The 16,911-nt window shown below is 42.1% G+C and overlaps 1 protein-coding gene across 9 annotated transcripts; it reads right to left on the bottom strand.

The window, feature by feature from the left end:
* Nucleotides 1–52: 52 nt before the first annotated feature.
* On the bottom strand, nt 53–16,772 carry LOC6527061. Of its 9 annotated transcripts, none has more exons than XM_015198117.3 (9): nt 16,658–16,772; nt 13,537–14,458; nt 7,993–8,192; nt 7,615–7,933; nt 6,654–7,472; nt 5,235–6,592; nt 4,670–4,726; nt 2,882–4,250; nt 53–2,630 (listed from the first exon to the last, which is right to left on the bottom strand). In XM_015198117.3, the coding sequence occupies exons 2-9, from the start codon at nt 14,198–14,200 to the stop codon at nt 2,038–2,040; spliced, it is 5,379 nt and encodes a 1,792-aa protein (XP_015053603.1). In that variant the 5' UTR covers nt 14,201–14,458; nt 16,658–16,772; the 3' UTR covers nt 53–2,037. The 9 variants fall into 9 exon arrangements, with proteins under 9 accessions (XP_015053603.1, XP_039226322.1, XP_015053600.1 ...); XM_039370388.2 differs by having other exon boundaries at nt 16,598–16,743; XM_015198114.3 differs by having other exon boundaries at nt 15,312–16,741.
* Between the last annotated feature and the right edge of the window lie 139 nt (nt 16,773–16,911).

The raw sequence follows: 16,911 nt of genomic DNA, 5'->3' as shown, positions 1-16,911 counted from the left end.
AAAAAAACACGACAATCTCCGCCAATTAAAAGTAGTAATAAAGTTAAAGGCATTTTTAGTTTCATTACAACTTTCATGTTTATTCAATAAATTTTTCGGTTTAGTAGTTTTCTTTTCTAATTTATAAACTTATATTATGTAAATAGGTACTTAACTTGCCAATGTTAAACAAAATCATAGCTATTGACAAAAAAAACAAATTTCGGATCAAGAGTGTAAACAAATTATCCAATGGGCTTGGTCGTGAATTCAGATGGCCAAAATAGGGAACTAGTTTAAGGCAATCTTCTAGCGACCGGTAAGCACCAGAAATATTATCCATTTGTAAATTAAGTACAGTACATTTTTTAAGTAATTCCACTTAACTGAAGAAGATACGTTGAAACATTTTCGATTGGTACATTTTGGAAATTATTTGAAAAATTGGTTTGCTTTTGACTACTTAAATACGTACATAATATATAGATATATACACATATCCATATTGTTACACTTAATGTATTAAACAATAAAATAGTAAACAAAAACAAAAATCGTTAACAAAGAGCAAAAAAAAATATATCGGAGCTCGGTGTAGCTTCGTCTAGACCCCCCATTTTCCAATAGAGAGTACACACGCGGTATTTACAAGATCTTCCATGAATCAAAATATATGTTTACATGTTATTATATATATCTATATGGGTGTGTTGCATTTAAATTGTATCTATAACGTTTATGTAGGTCCATTAAAGGCTGACATGTTAAAAAGTTGCACGGTTTAGGGAGCACATTGGTGTTGATGGGGATGACTTGAGCAAGTTTACTTAGAGCAAAAGTGTTCGAATGTACACACCCTGTACTTAACTCATATGGTTTGGTTATAGATACACGTACAGTGAACGCTTTGGGCACTACGACAAATATCACATAATGAGATCAATTGGATTTATTTTGGGTACTTTTGTTTTCGTTTGCGCTTCATTTCCGTTGTTAAGTTTTGGGTTGTGAAATAAGAATGTACGATTAATTGCACAATATCATTGAACTTAAGACTTCCTTCTGTTTCGAGCATGAGAGCTGGTGGGCTAATTACAAAATCATTGGCAATTCGTAAGCTGATTAAGTACCTAATTTAAGTATGCAGTTGTTTTTAAAGTTGTTCCAATTCATAATACTTCAGTTGAACCGATCTAATTTGCACTTAAGATTTGAGTTAAGAAAGCGGGAAGGAATAAAAATAAAGAATTGCACATACATAGGTGTTAAGTAATCCTATGGCGGGAGAATATCCCTTAATAAATTGTAACAATAGTGCTTTTCGTATAGTAAATATTAACTTAAGTAACAATGTGTTTCCGGTGGCTGTGTTCTGATTATGGTTAATTTTCAGTAAGTATTCATTTGAAACGGTAAGTACAAATTTTTCATTCACATGATTTTCGCTCCCGATACCTATGCAACTTTTTAAGAGCCAGCTATTAATGGCACTCTAAGCCAAATAGTGTTTCAATAGGTTTTTATGGTTTAGATATATGTGTGTACATTTTAAATGTTGTTTTTACATTTTACATTCATTAAAGTATATCGGTTCTTGGGTCAGTACTCACTTCAGAAAAAGGTCACCAAAAATAATGAAACATAAGTTCCTTATTTCAGATGCAGTTTTCTTGAACTGAATATTGAGCATTAGATTTGCATTTGTATGCCATAAGTATAATTAAAATATATTTATATTTTCTTGTGTTATAAAACTTAAAATGAATTTAACCAAAAATAAAACAAAGTTAGTAATAACTTGTGTACTTCATCATATTTTGTTGAATTTGGGGACACCCAAACTTTCATTATCATTATCAACCTTGACTTCCTATCCAGTTTTCAAGGCGGGTGGGGTACAGTACGTAGGAGAGCCATGGGAATGCTGGGTGGGTGTTAGATTTAATCGTTTGAGTTGGGTGTTTTCACATTTCGCATCATTTTGCTTTCCATGTAGTTAGCCATTTCAATGTATTTATGCACCAAATATATTTAGTTGATCCTAGGCCCTTTTAACCTTTAATTTGAAGATGTTTCCTCTTTCTGCTCTTGCTGTGTATCCTCTGGCAGAACGCAATCGGCTACCTCGCTGTGCATTACAATTTCAATGTCGCCCAGTTCGGTAACAGCCTCCGCCTTCAACGCCACATCCTCTGCTCTCGATAGCTTTTGTAGCGTGTGAAGGGTTTCCTCGTTGATCGTATGCTCCGGCGAAATGTTTTCCTTTAGCTGACGCTTCAGGCTGAGCGGGATGTACGCTGTATTGCACTCCGGCGGGGATGGCGACTCTGTGCTGCTGGAAGCTGACGTCCCAGTGCTCAACTCGCTTTGAGGAGCTGCACTGGACGCTGCCTGTTCGCCGCTGTTGTTAAATGAGAGGTTCTGGCGAAAGACTTGCTTGCTAAAATCCCTCAGCTGTCTGGAGGCTGTGTCGAGAAAGGAAGAACCTCCCGTCTCCGCGCTTGAGGACGTATTTTGGCTGGCGTTGGAGATGTTGCTACCGGTCAGAGAGGCCCACGATGCTGGAGCAGTTTTCCGCGCAACCGAAAGAATGGGATTTGGATTGGTAGTAGAGCTGCAGTCGCCTCCTACGACGCTTGTCGCTGTGGCATCTGTCGAAGCAAAATGTACAGGTATTATTATTAGAAATTTGGTAATATTGAACTTTAAATACTCAATCCCCATAGTTACACTTATACAGAAGGTAAACGTTTTCAAGCAGCTTTAAAATAATTAAATGCAAAGTATACCAAACATATTATTGAAATGGAACATCTTTAGGGAACTTTGAAGTTATTATTTTTCCATTATGACCTGAGTTATCCCCTTCGTATACAAATAAAGTACATAAAAAACAACTAACTCTGTGAACTGTTTGTGATCGTGTTGGCGGCGGGCTGGTGGCTTATTTGACTGGCCTTGGGTTCCGGCGATGAGCCAATGTTGAATATTGTAAGCAGCTTGTCTACCGCCGACGGATTGGCTATCCACGATGTTTTCCGAGCACGCGTCTGTGGCGCGTTGCTGACGGGCTCGGCGGGCGGCAGCGGTTCTATTTCACTTTTCGAAACAGGATTCGTATTGCTCGCCGCAGCAGCAGCAGAGAGAGCAACCACGCCGGCCGATTCCTTGGTCAATGTGATGTCATTATCGCCGAACACGGCCAGGGGACACATCCTTTGTGGAACTTCTGGGCCAGAGGCTACAGAGTCTGTAACATCGGTGGAAGTTGACGTGCTTCCATTGCTATTACTACTGCTCCCGCTGCTGCTGCTTCCGGGCGAAGTTGAGCTTGAATGACTTGAGGTGGGTGATATGGTCAGGTGCGGAGAAACCTTCTGCCCGGCTACCTCTACGGCTTTTGTACTTATGTGTGCGTCGGTGTTATCGCTGGACTCTACAATGACCACACTGCTTACTGGCACGGCAGCAGCTGCCGCCTCCACTGCCTCGGACAGCAGGACCGCCTTCCTTGCCGACTTCAGCATAGGCGTGGGTGGTAGATCAATTGGTGGCGTATGCGGCGTAATCGGTGGCATCTGCCGGTTGGCCATCGGCACCTGGGGATCCTCGTAGATGCGCGACACATGAAAGCGAGACCTAGGTGACACCGACAGTCGCTTAATCGTCTGCGTCGAGGAGGTAACAGATGCCATGGCGGGCAGAGAACTGGAGGTCGGCAGGGCCCCAACGGCATTGAGGCTGTTTTGACTGCCACTGGGCGATCCAATGGTGGGTATGGACATGCAGCTACTGGCCGAGCGCGGCGTGTGCGGGGGCGGATGCTGGGCCAGCGGCGAGATCAGTGGACTGGCCACTTCTGCCACGCGTGAAACGTGAAAGCGGCTGCGGTTCGGCGAGGACGACGGCGATATAGTGGGCGGACTTGGTCCCGGAGAGCGGAGACGTGGTCCACGCTTAACCTCCAACAGAGCAGTCGGTGTGGGCAGGGCGGTTGCTGCAGCGGTCGCGGTTGACGTTGCAGTCACCGTGCCAGTAGCCGCGTCTACAAAGGGGCGACTGTGGCAGGTCAACGAGATCTTCCGCGAGCCCAAGTAGTAACCGCCGCGACACCGTATGCTCGGAAGGCTGCCTCCCACATTGCTGCCTCCGCCGACCATGTTCGCCGTCTTCTCCGCCAGCTCCTGGGCTTGCCGCTTCTCATTTCGCGAGCACAAGGAGCGAACGGTGCCCAGCACCCTTGTGTAATCCAAGTGCGCATCGCTGCCGATCTGCAATAAGAAAGAAGAAGGATAGTAACCAATCAGTACGGGCACTTTCGAATGCTATACAATAGCGGACCCTTAAGAAAAGCAGCTTCTGATTGAAGTAATCCATTGTGGAATTGCTCAGTTAACCAACGAATAGCGTCGTAAGGAGCTTTTGTATCCAAACGAGCATTGGCGGGGTATAACTGAGCAAGTGGACAGGAGGTTTTTGTTATACAAGCGAACGAATCTTAAATTAAGCTAAAGTGAAATATTAGCTGGGGTTCAGGCTACGCAAACTACTAAAACCAGGTGGTCAGAGTGCGTTTCAGTTGTTAGCAATGTTATCGGATGCAAGCCAAGCGTGGTCAAAGGACTGCAGTTGAGCTCAGAGGGCAGTAGGCAGAGAGTTGGAGGAGCAAATTGATTGGGGGTTTACTTACGCTCTCCTGGGGCAAAGGCGATGGCGGTATAACATTTACTATCGGCACTATGGGCAACTTTAACGGAGATGAGAGAGGCAACGACAACAGTGACCACAAATGAAAACGATTTGATTAAAAATTCAAAATCAAAACTTTCAACGCATAAAACGTCCGTAACACAGCCATCCAAAACCAAGCACGATTTTGCAATAAGTCATGGTATCAGTATGGTTAGCTACGGCTAGCCGCAGCTTCTTTTACCCTTGGCAAAGATAATTATGTCTTCAGATATCAAATAATATACTTTACACAATAACTAAAATCTAATATTTCCTTTATCTGTAAAAATTGATTACCAAGAGTAAATAGCTAAAAATATGGAAAATGTCACACTCTTTTGTTGAGCAAATATTTGTTAATGTTTAAATACTTAAGGATCTTATTTGTGAATTTACAAAATTTCCTTTGCTTTACAAAAGTTGCAGTATAAATGAAATGGATACTCAAATTCTACCGTGGCCACGCATTGAATTCTTGGCTTTAATGGACAATTGTGGATCAATTCCGGGGCCAGATGACTTACCGTCAGTCGTTTGGGCTCATCGTTAATGTCAATCTGCGTGAGCGTCTTATTGGATTTGAGCACCTCGGCGATTATATTCAGACTTTCCACCTCTAGTTTATTGTCGCGAATGTCAATACGCTGGAGCTTGCTGTTGCCACCAAAGGTGAGAATGGATGCCAGCGTCTCAATCCCCTTGGCATTTAGATGGGCACTCTGTAGCCCCAACGTTGTCAGAGTCGTGTTTTTCGTCAAACTGTCCTTTATGGTTGAAACGAACTCGTTAGAGAGACAATTCTTGCCAATATTAAGCAGTTCCAGCGAAATGGTCTTCTGGAGCAGCTCAGCCACAGCTGTGGCGCAGTCCTTGCTTAAATTATTATTCCACAGAGTAAGGGCTTTCAATCCGCTAGGCGAACGGTTGGCCTCCAGTGTTGCCTCGGCCAGCTGGCGGCGCGAAAGTGTGTCATTCTTAGTTAGTTTTTCCGCAAACTTGGGATCAGCGGAGGCGGTAGAGCTGACACTGTTGTTGCTGGCTCCGCTACTCATGCCGTCCAGCGAAGTCTCACTGCACAGGCTGTCGGAGCTCTGCGATCGGTTGCGACTGGACTGATTAAGATATGCACAACTGGACTCTGTGCGTCTTAAGCCAAGGCTTGCTCCTCCCGGCGACGTGGACGGTGGTGGGGGCGTTGGCGCAGGACTGAGAGATGGGTAGGAACTAGGGCTCAGTTCTTTATCCTTCAGGAGGCACTCCTCGGCGATGGTTACTTTTGGGGGCGGGAATGCATCTTCAAGTTTGTCCAGCGCAGGGACTACAGGCGTAGGTGTGAGCGTCGCTGCCTCCTGGGCGGCAAGAAGGCACTCGGTGGACTCCGTGGCAATGGTAGCCGTCTCTATGCCACACATCTCTTTTGTCATGTCATCCAGCCGCGTGCTCTCCAGTAACACCGAAAGGCGGCTAAACTCGTCAGGCAAATGGCGACTTATGTCGCCTTCAGATGCGCTCTCAAACGCCGAGTCTGTGCTGTGCGTGTCCTCAAAGTCGTCACCAGCCTTGGCATTTTTGTTTACATCCAGTGGGCGAGATCCAGCAGCCCCCGCCACAGCACTGCCATTAATACAGTCACTTTCCTCGGCCGTGACTTCAAAAATAGCCGCCGGCGAGGAACCACTAGGAATGTTTTCGATATCCAGTGGCGGTGGTACGACTGAAAGGGTTGCTGATGCTCCTGCTCCCGATGGCAATTGAATTGTATTGTTATTGGTATTGTTGTGGGAATTGTTAGCATTGTTATTATTATTGTTGTTTATGATGTTGTTTTGTACACAGGATTCATTGGGTTCAACGGTTTTAGCCTCTGTTGAGGGAGTAATATCTGAAAAAGAAAACAAATTCAGCGCTGTCTTATGAAACGGTTTAAAAACAAAGCTATTTACCACATAAGTTGCGTTCGTTTTGAGAACATTGCTGTTGTTGGTGCGCTGCAGACAGCGGCTCCACAGTTGCACTTGCAACAGCTACCGATTCTGACTCCATCGGGCTGGATGAGATCATGGCCGGAGCGATTTCGCCTTCTGGCGGCGGCTGCTTGACGGTGTTGGGTTCATAAATCTCGTTGCTGATTTCGCTGATGTCCTCGGAACAGCAGGCCGCAAGGGTGTCGGTGGATATGTTTGAGGGCGCCTCTTCGCTGCTGCTTTCGCTATTCATGGAGAGCAGCTTGTCCAGCATCGACTGCCCGCTTCCGTTTTGGTTGCAGTTTCTAACAGTGCGGACAGTGTCCTCCGTGTTTTCGTCGTCGTTATCATTCTCCAAGTCCACAAGGACACCTACCGCTGGATCGGTAGATGTCTCCTCCTCCGCCGTAGTTTCGGAAATCGAGGCTTCGTGCGCAGAGGACTCGCCATCGACGACGTCTTTCGTTTGATTGGTGGCCGAGCTAGTGGATGTGGGGATGATTTCCGGGGGCTCAGTTTCCACAGGTGACACGCACTCATCCACTTCAATGGCACGGGTGCGCTTTAATGCACCCATTCGTCGCTCCAGCTCGGTGGACTGGAGAATTAGGGCTTGTACCAGGTACATGACACCCTCGTTTCTAATGTTGTTATTGCTAATGTCGATTAGCTCCAAGCTATGGTTGTAGCGCAGCATGTCTGCTATGTGCTGGGCATCTACACAGTCCAAGTCATTGTAGCCCACCCACAGCTCCTTGAGCATTTTGTTTTGATAGAGACCTCGGCCTGCAAACGACACTAAAATATAATAAATACAATTTCGGAAATATTTAACTACTGATTACATCTTGAGCTTCTTTACACAGGACACAAGGATCGAAAACATGCTGATCTTATCACTAATCGCTATTTCCAAACGTCACAAAACCGACAAACTTACATAAATGAACGAGTGGCTGTCCCCTGAGGCCGCAGTGCTCCAGCTTTAATGTGTGCAGGTTGGAGGAACCGAGGGCCCGCCCAAGACTGTCGGCACCCAACTTTGTTATCTGATTGCTCTCCGCGTTGAGCAGCTGCAGCTCTTGGCTGCGCTCCACCATGTAAGCACAGAGTTCCCAGCAGCGCTTCGTCATCTCCTCCTTGTTGTAGGAAATGTCCAGCTCATTGGCAGCTTCATAGTATTCGATCATTTGAAAGAGGGCCATCAAGCAGCTCTCGTCCAGCGTGCAGTCGGACAGATCGATGCATTTGTATTGTATCTGGAATTTAAAGTGGGCGTTTTACCAATCGAAGTCTGGAGAAGAATGTTCCATTTTACCCGTTTGAAAATCTCCTCGAGGGCTTCGCAATCGTTGGCGGTTAGCTTTTTCGCTTTAAGGGGAAGTAAAGGCTGCCGCACTTGGTTCAGATCCAGGGCCTTTAGATGATCCACTACACTCTCTAATGGCTCGGTGTTATGCTTTTTACACGACTGCTGATACTGATCGACAATCTCGGAGCAGCTCTTTACAAGGTATACTGCAAGAGAAAAATGACTTGATTAATAAGAAAATTAAAGAATTGTTTTCTAAACAGATATCTACATATTATTAGGCTTCATCTATAATATATGTATATTGATCGGAAATCGACAAGTATTCCCGTCGCTTCTTCTGTTCTGGCCACTCAAGTGTCGCCACTTCAAAAGACAACAAATATATTATATTTGGTCAAATATGACAGATAACTAAAACATGTGGCGCGTGCGAGTGCCCGGCTCTCTACCCCGAACGTCATCACCCACTTCCAGCATCCATGGTGACATGATCATCGACAATTGCCGGCGTCGGCATCAAGCACATTGAGCGACATAGACAAATTGTCCACAAAAAGTAAAAAATTAAATAGAATTGCGGCGGCAATTTCCAAACGATTTGCCTTTTTCCAGCGGGGTTGGTTGACACAAAATCGTGAACTTGTAATTTGCGACTCATTTGCGTTGGATTCTGTTTGTATGCTTTAATCATTGGGGGGACCAAATTCAGAAACCGCAAAGTTTGCTCTTTGATGACAACTCATGGCCAACAACAGGAGCGCTTTTGAACAACTTTTGATGTGATAAATATATGGGTCTATGATGATACATATAGTATAAATTCATACATTCTGTTTTCTTGGGAATTGTGGGTTACTATGATGCAGTTTGGACGCATTTAGCGACTACTGCAAGTTCGCTGCGAACCAAAGAAAGAACAGTGTGCCAAATGCCAAGTGCACCTTTCTTATAAATAGTTGGCAGCACACTACCGCACACCTCCACCCAGACAAGCATAAGTTCTTATGAAAAACGTAAACAATTTAATCTATCATTGCATTATCTCGGCACATCGGTGTTAGAGGCAATTAAACGATTCGTTTTAGATCTGCCACAAACTTGGATGCCAACACACAGGCGGCAATGGGAGAGAAGCGAGATTTTGTCAAGAAATCTTTTCACCGATTCCGAAAGATTTTCAATCTTGGCAGGCATTCAAAAGTGCTTCAGTTCTATTTCATCTATATAATAGTTCCGTCCACCTCCGCCAAACCGAGGCTGCCTTGAAACCCCACATCTGTTAAGTGATTCATTAGCGTTGAGTAGAATAATTCAAAATATGAAATGCTACGAATTTTCTCACGAGCAAGCAGACAATGTGACGACCAAGTTATTGGACGTTTCTCTTTGAATTTGTTGTTAAACTATAAATAAAAATGATTCAAACCTATCAAATTAGTATTGGACACTTGGCATTATGGGTCAACGGTCAGCGGCGATACGAGCCATTATATAAACACATAAAATAGAAAATATATGCTATTTCCGAGGAGCATCAGTAAATCATAAACAACCTACTGAAGAAGCAAACACACAGATCAAGAAAAACATGTATGAACTATAAGCCTTTTTTAGTGCTTGTCCTAACAAGTTTTATCTATCACTCATTTTAACCATTGTATTGTTTGTCATTCCGCCAATCTTTACTTTGATATGATATTTATTTGCCGAAATGGTTTTTGGTCTATTTTTGATTGTTACGTTGCCCAACCACAAAACTATAAACAAAAAACAAGCCAAGCCCACCTGAGAATTTTATGCAAAACTATCTAAATAAAGTCAATTTGTCATCACCAACGATTCGCTCGCTCGCATTTGCTGACTTCAAAAGCAAATTAGCCAAGTTATAGATACAGAGATAGATTGCGGCAATACAGGTAAATAGAGCTCATTGGCCTTTGGAGGTGACAAATCCATAAATGATCGATACATTGGAAGGGGTATATGCGAATCCCTGGGATTAGAGTATGTTTGTTTGTTGATTCGCGCTATCGATCGCATTGATAAATGACTAAGCAACCCAAACATTGTAGAATCGCGTGCCGCCGTCTGACTGCGTTTATTAAATGCCTTTTAAATATTTTATTGTTCCATCGATTTTTGTGCCTCGTTCCCCGCTGCTGTTGACGTTGGCGATTCTCACATAAGTCAGAGCAAAAGTCGAATGTACAAATAGAGAAAAGCTATAGTAAGTAAGCGCGAAGCACTCACAAGAGAACCGGAAAAATTGTCCAATTAAATTGCTGTTAATTTAGTGCTAAACATTTACAATGTCGGAATCTTGTTCTCGCCGCTCTGTCATTAAATTTATGACTGCATTTTGGTTTACTGCAAGTTGGCCACAAATAATAGAACAATAGAAGTCGGAAAATAATTGATTGCCAGTTATGAAATTTGGAAAAAACCAATTTAAGTTTGGAAACTGCATGATATTTAATGAGAAAACTTGCAGTACAAACAGGTTTTAATATTATAATATTTTATATTTTATTCATTCAGGCTCCAAAAGCAATCATATGACCTTAATTAGTGGGTTATAAAATATATATATATATGTAGAAGTTTCGGAGCCTGTTGAATTTGGGAATTGAGTTAGTGAGTTAGCTTGTAATTCCATTCAACCTGTTTTTAACAATGCCTTACTCTTATCTGATTATTGATATCAATTGCTGTCGTTGACTTGAATTGACAAATTGACTGCCATGAGCGACGCTCGTTTGTCATTATCAAGGCAGCAATTCTCAGGCAAAAGCAGACGAAGGGGTTTTGTTGCTTTAAAAAGATAAGCGTCTCAATGGGTCTGGCCAGAAAAGTAAATTAAATAAATAGGCCCCAAACGCCCAAAATCAGCCATAAACACGCACCGAAATTGTAAACAAGCGTGTGAGGCGAAGGCGAGTTTCGTTTTGGCTAAATGCAAACATTTGCGTTATTTGCGAAACAGCTTACTCATATTTACTTGTTCTTAATTTTCTTTATACCCTTTTGCTTTCGAATCGCATAAATTAATTACATCGCCAATGTGCACTAATCGAACTCGTGACATTTTGCACAGCAATTGATATTCTAGTTATTATCTTTCGTGCCATTTCATTGGCCGCTTGCATGTGAGCGTGAGTTTGGCTCAAATGAAAATTCGAAATCCAATACAACGAAAGTCCGTGCTCATGGATTTGCTGTTCTGTACTTGTGTTTGCTTTTTGTAGAATGCATTTGGAAAACAAGACAAGTAATACCTCAAATTATATGCAAAAATTGCAGTTTTAAGGCCTATCAACAATGTTGTTCAACAATAGTTTAGTAAAAACAAGAACAACAAAATTTCCAAATAATTATAATTGCAGATTCTGATATTTTTCATATTTATGCGACATAATAATTGATTGATATCTGTAAATTGTATTCTTAAATCTTTAGTTGGATGGAAGTGCTTTAAGAATATATCCTATTTGCAACCATATATAAAAGTTGTGGCCTAGTTTGGACGTCGAATCGAGGCTATTTACTGGGATCGGAACTTTCGCTGATAAACCAACCCGGAAAGTGGATGGAATTTCTATTTGCACATATGTACAAGTGTACAATATTGTACAATATACACATATTGTAGTGTGTGTGTGTGGCTGGCACTTTCATTCTTCCAAGCCAGAATGCCCGTCGTCTGTCATAATGTCTTTTTCCTGGGGCTTCTCGTTCGCTGCTTTTGTTTTAGCGACAATGATGACATCACATACTAAGTAGTTTGTAGGCCCACGACGGCGGAAAAAGAGCAACAAACACAAACACAGTGCAAACACAAAGACACAGACAAAGGCGAGAAGGGAATTGAAATCGAAGTAAACAAACAAACGGACAGCAGCAAAGCAAATACAAAAAACACAATCTACACACATATGTAAATTGGGTGTCACCTACACAGAGGTAAATAGCAAGTCGGGCAAAAACAAAAACACAAGCGGGGCAATCGTTTAAACAAATTCATAGACACTCCGACGAGACGAATGGGGAGCACAAAGCGGAGCCCACGATAGGCGTCCAAGGCAAACTTAAAACGAAGCAGAAGAGAGCAAAGCGGAAAGCAGAAGCAAAGGCAAAGGCAAAAAGAAAAGCAATGCCGGCCAAAAGAAACGGCGAACAAATAATAAAATAATAATAAAACATGTGAGAAGCGCGACGCGAACTGGAAAGCAAAAGCAATAAAAACAACGAAAAACGAACCCAACCGTATCTTATCAGCAATTTCTGTTATCGCTGACGTGAAAATAACAAATAACAAAATCAAAAGAAACTCAAAATCAATAGCACACACGAAAATTTAACGGCCGGGAATTGAAAACAAATTAAAAACTTTAAAAAACAAAGCAATTGGCGATTAAGCAAAATCAGATTTTCACGCCAATAAAAAATGTTTATACGCAGTTTATTATATGGGCATAAAATCAGGAAGCTTTTCTTTTATCATACAACTGATAATTTTATGCTTATAATAATTTATAAAATAATGGAAGTATACTCACAGATGTGGTTATAAATAATGCATTTAATAGTAACATTTACCCCCTGTTTTTAAACAATAAAGGAAGCATAAGTGCAGCACTAATGGTACTAAAAGCTAGAGATGTATCTTTGTATCTTTGCAGGCAAGAAACCTGTTGCGTTTCCACGGTAATTAGTTTGTTACCTTAATCTTTTAATCAACAGCACACTGCTTCTCTTCCCAAATGGAATATGCATTTTCCTTGTGCTTAGCAACAGCAAATAATTCACTACGCTCGAGTAGTGAATAGCCTGCAGAACGCATCTGTCGGATGCAGCGCTTTTCTCTGTTCATTTGGACGCGAGCAAATAAATATTTCTGCGCACTTTGGCGACTTGGCAGCCAATTGAAATTAGCTGACAGATCTCGCGGATCCTTTTCGCACCCGCGACACAATGGGAAAGCAATCTATTGCTGGTCCATTGAATGAATTCACAGGAAGTGAAGCGAATGTGTCTCGAATCGAGTCAAATTTTACTTCCGTGTTTGCCCGAGTTTTATCGCCTACGATAAGATCGAAAGCACGGAATACCAGCGGGACTGTAGAATGACAAATTGTCAACTGAACAGTGAGCATATACTGCAAAGCCGGAAGAAATCTACCTCCAATTACCCGGAAAGCCCATTCTAATGATGTAGAGGCGCAACCAGATGTTTCTATATTCAGAAACAGATCACTTTTAAATTGGAAATTAAGTTGTTACCAACACTTTATATAGAACTTTAGATCGGTCAGCACTTATACAATACAATTTATACAATTATTATGCCCACAACTTTAAATACGATCCGCGTGGGTCATAAAAATATGGCTATACCTTGTTCAGATACGAACAAAAAATAATGGAACGATTGAAAAATAGAAACAAAAATATAACTATGTATATACTTATCAGCTATAAGTTGGAAAACTTTTAAAAGTAAGTACTGTCATATCAGAGCGAGCACGTAAACTACAATACAAAACTTACCTTGCTTCCAAGGATTGGCCGGCTCCAGGTAACCGGTGACCAGTTGGTTATCCGGAAACGAGACGCGTCGCGCAATGGACGAGGTGAGCGAGCTGTCCGATGATTTTCGCTGCAGGAGACTGGGCGCCGTCGACAGGATGATGCCCCTAGGGGGCAGGCCCAGGGGTCCAGAGACTCCACCGCCAGCACCGCTACCTGATCCCGAACTGACGAAATCCGGGCACATGGTCGAGCTGGGATTGGAGGCCAGCGAATCGGTGCGCCACACGGCCGTCTGCTTGGCATCGTGGTATATCTTGATCTTATGTCGTTGCTGCGTTCGCATCTGTGCATCGAATGCGGTGGCATCTGTTGCAGCAGCAGTCGCATCACCGCTCGGCGCAGCAGCCGCATCAGCTGTTTGTGCTAAATCCGTTCGCTCTGCCACAGCTGGTGTTGTTGTTGTTGTTCTGGCCGTCGCCGTTTGACCCTCAGCTGTTGCACTTGTTTCCTCTACGCCAGCTGATGTTTCTGCTGCTGCAGCAGATGTTGTTGCAAGGTGCGTGGCAATTGTTGGCTCCGTTCCATTGCCTTCTGTTCTTGCTATTGTTGTTGTGGATAAGGTAGCTGTTGCTGCTGCTGTTGTTGTGTTTGGCTCTGCAATGTCGCGATTATTGTGCAGCATTGTTGCAAAGCGTATTCAGTTGCCGCTGTCGTTTTCAAGTTTGTCGCTCTTCAAGTTGGCTGAATATCTCGAACTCGCAGTTTTTGTTTTGTTTTATTGTTATGTTTTACATTTAAATACACTTTATTTACACACACCGACACGATTTGATATCGTATTTTATTTCGTATTTTTTTTTTTTTTTTTTGTGCTTCAAACGTGCGCTTCCCGTTTACATTTTCGAACGCTTTTATGAATTATTATTTTTTTATTTCAACACTACAAAATGAATGACAAAAGCAAATTAATTTGTATGCCGCTCGCCTACAGTTTAAAAGGCGATAAAGTAATGTTCGAATTTGTCAAACGCATCGAGTAATCAGCAGGAGCCAGTTTACAAAAAATTTTCCGCTCAAAAATTTCCACCGATTCGAACGCACAGTGGGTCTAGCCACAGTTGTTCCAAAATTGTACACCCTTCTCTTTATATTCGTAAATAAACAACTAAGTGCTTTTCTCACTTCATTTACTTGATTTATAAAGCCAGAATAATTATTATTTAGTTGTTTTTTAGTTCAATTTCATCTACGCTATTTTAACCCTTCCTAACTAGTTCCTTATTCACCCCACTGTGCAATGTTAAGTGTGAAAACAAAAGAAAACGGAATTTAATAAAAAAAAAAAAAAAAAGAGACAAAGAGAGCACACCAAACGCACACTATCAAACGCTCACGGAATAAGGCGAAGCAAGAGAGCAAAAGAGAATGGCATAAAAAACATTACCTAATTGTTATTGTTTTTGTTTGCGTTTGCATGGCCAGAGAAGCGAAAGAGAGAACCAAAGAGGGAAAATCGAGAAAAGCCAGTCGCAGATTGTTTGCGATTGTTGTTTGTTATCGCTTTTCCCCTCTGCACTTTTCGCATTTTTGTTTACCTCGCCAGGTTGCCTTTCTCTCACGCGCCTCTGCAAGTGTGGGTGTGTGTGAGTGCGGCTGTACTGCGTGTAAGTGTGCGTGTGTGTGTTTGTGGGAATAACACGCGCCCTGTTGCATGCAAAACTCAAATTAAAAGGCAAATTGCATTTGGTAATTACACAGGGAGTCGAAAGGGACAAACAATTGCACGCTCTTACTGCTCACTTTTCCTCGAATTTTGTTTTAGAATAAATACACAAATTACGTCACGCATGTCGGTGTGAGTTCAAAGCAGGACTACTGAGTTGTTATTGTTGTTTTGGAAGTTTTTGTGTGATTTCCGTGTTTTTTCTGCTTTCCACTTTTATCGGTGTTCTTCACCTAATTCACATATTGTATTTGTTTTTACGCACCGTGCCTTTGGCGCATTTTGTTTTCACGCACACAAATCGCTTCTTTTTTTGTTATACAACTTTTAGCGAAGGATTTTTCTTTGTGCGACCAATCAGCTTATGTGGTGTTTTATCGGGCATTTAACCGAACCGTGCTCCATTCAGCATAGCGTTCAGCTATCGACCATTAGGCATCCGCGACCCAACAACAACCGATCACAAAGACGTTGAAAATGCGAAAGATAGAAATAGAAACCGAGTTGCGCATTTTCATGCTGGCCAACGAGCGGTGTTGCCACACTGTCCAGACGCGAATTGGTGATAAAGGACATTTTATGGTGAGATAGAACTTGAACTGATGAAATACCGATATATAAATTGAGATGAAATTAATAATAAAGGCGATCTAAGTTCGTTCGCACCAACAACTTTAAATTAAGCCAATTCTCATATTTAAAACTTTCTCATAAGTGGTCATTCAGCATTTTAACTCAAAAACTAATACATGTTAATTAATTAAAACTAAGTTAAACATATTAGTGTTGTTGGAGTTCTCGTTCCTTAGATAATTATCGAAATAACCCGTGACGACGTGTAAACCACTAAAAACTCTGCCGACAGTCTGGCAACCCATCCACGTGTGCTCTTTTCACGCACCCTCTCGCTCACACTCCCTTAAATCGCACGCAACATACAACATCAAAACAATAAGTTTCTGTACACATGCTCCTGGATTTTCACTTTAATTAGCCTTTTAATTGTATGCCGCACAAGTTTTTCTTTTTAATTAAACATTTTAGACAAGATTATCGGGCATATCACATAAAGTTAGCCTTTCTCTCTTAATCGCTCTCTGTATGCCACAATATGATGTCAGAGGAAACCTTTTTCCATACACCTCGTAAAGAAATAATAAATTGGAATCCAATACGCCAGCTTTCACTGAAAAATTCGTTTGGCAACGGCGCCGTTTTTAGAAAACCGATCCGAACTTTTGCGCGTTACATTTTCGGGTGAAGTGCATACAGAAAAAAAAACAAACTTCAATTTTCAAGGTCACTGCTGAAGTTTTCCAGACACACACGCACCTAACCCTGCCGCTTGCCACCCACCGCAGCACTCAGATTATTCCGAGATCGAGCATTCAAATTAATCGAAGTGAAGAGGCTTACTTCGCACTCAAATTTAGTTACTGGGTTTACAAAATTTCCTCCGATGGAGCCGCGAAACTGGCGAAACAATTGACGAGCTCTGGCCAGTGTTACCAACTGCTCTAAGATCTCTATACCAAAGTGCTTTCGCACAATGTGTACTGTATTTGCACTGAGTCGAAAAGGAAGGAGGTACAGTGAAATAAAATTCATCTAATATTTAACATAATATATTTAAAAAGCTAAAATTTAGAAAGGGTTTTGAATTCGCCAAA

Source organism: Drosophila yakuba, chromosome 2L (assembly GCF_016746365.2).
Source record: "Drosophila yakuba strain Tai18E2 chromosome 2L, Prin_Dyak_Tai18E2_2.1, whole genome shotgun sequence".
Classification (NCBI taxonomy): Eukaryota; Metazoa; Arthropoda; class Insecta; order Diptera; family Drosophilidae; genus Drosophila; species Drosophila yakuba.
The sequence above is the reverse complement of the archived record's forward strand: the minus strand, read 5'-3'. Positions and strand labels throughout refer to the sequence as shown.

Bases quoted from the DNA above. Each gene is read 5' to 3' on its own strand.
- LOC6527061 (XM_015198117.3), bottom strand. From the start codon at position 14,200: ATGCTGCACAATAATCGCGACATTGCAGAGCCAAACACAACAACAGCA. The intron at 7,473-7,614 runs GTAAGTTTGTCG...ATTATATTTTAG, and splicing joins ACAGCCACTCGTTCATTTAT to TGTCGTTTGCAGGCCGAGGT. The intron at 4,727-5,234 runs GTAAGTCATCTG...TCTCCGTTAAAG, and splicing joins ATGAGCCCAAACGACTGACG to TTGCCCATAGTGCCGATAGT.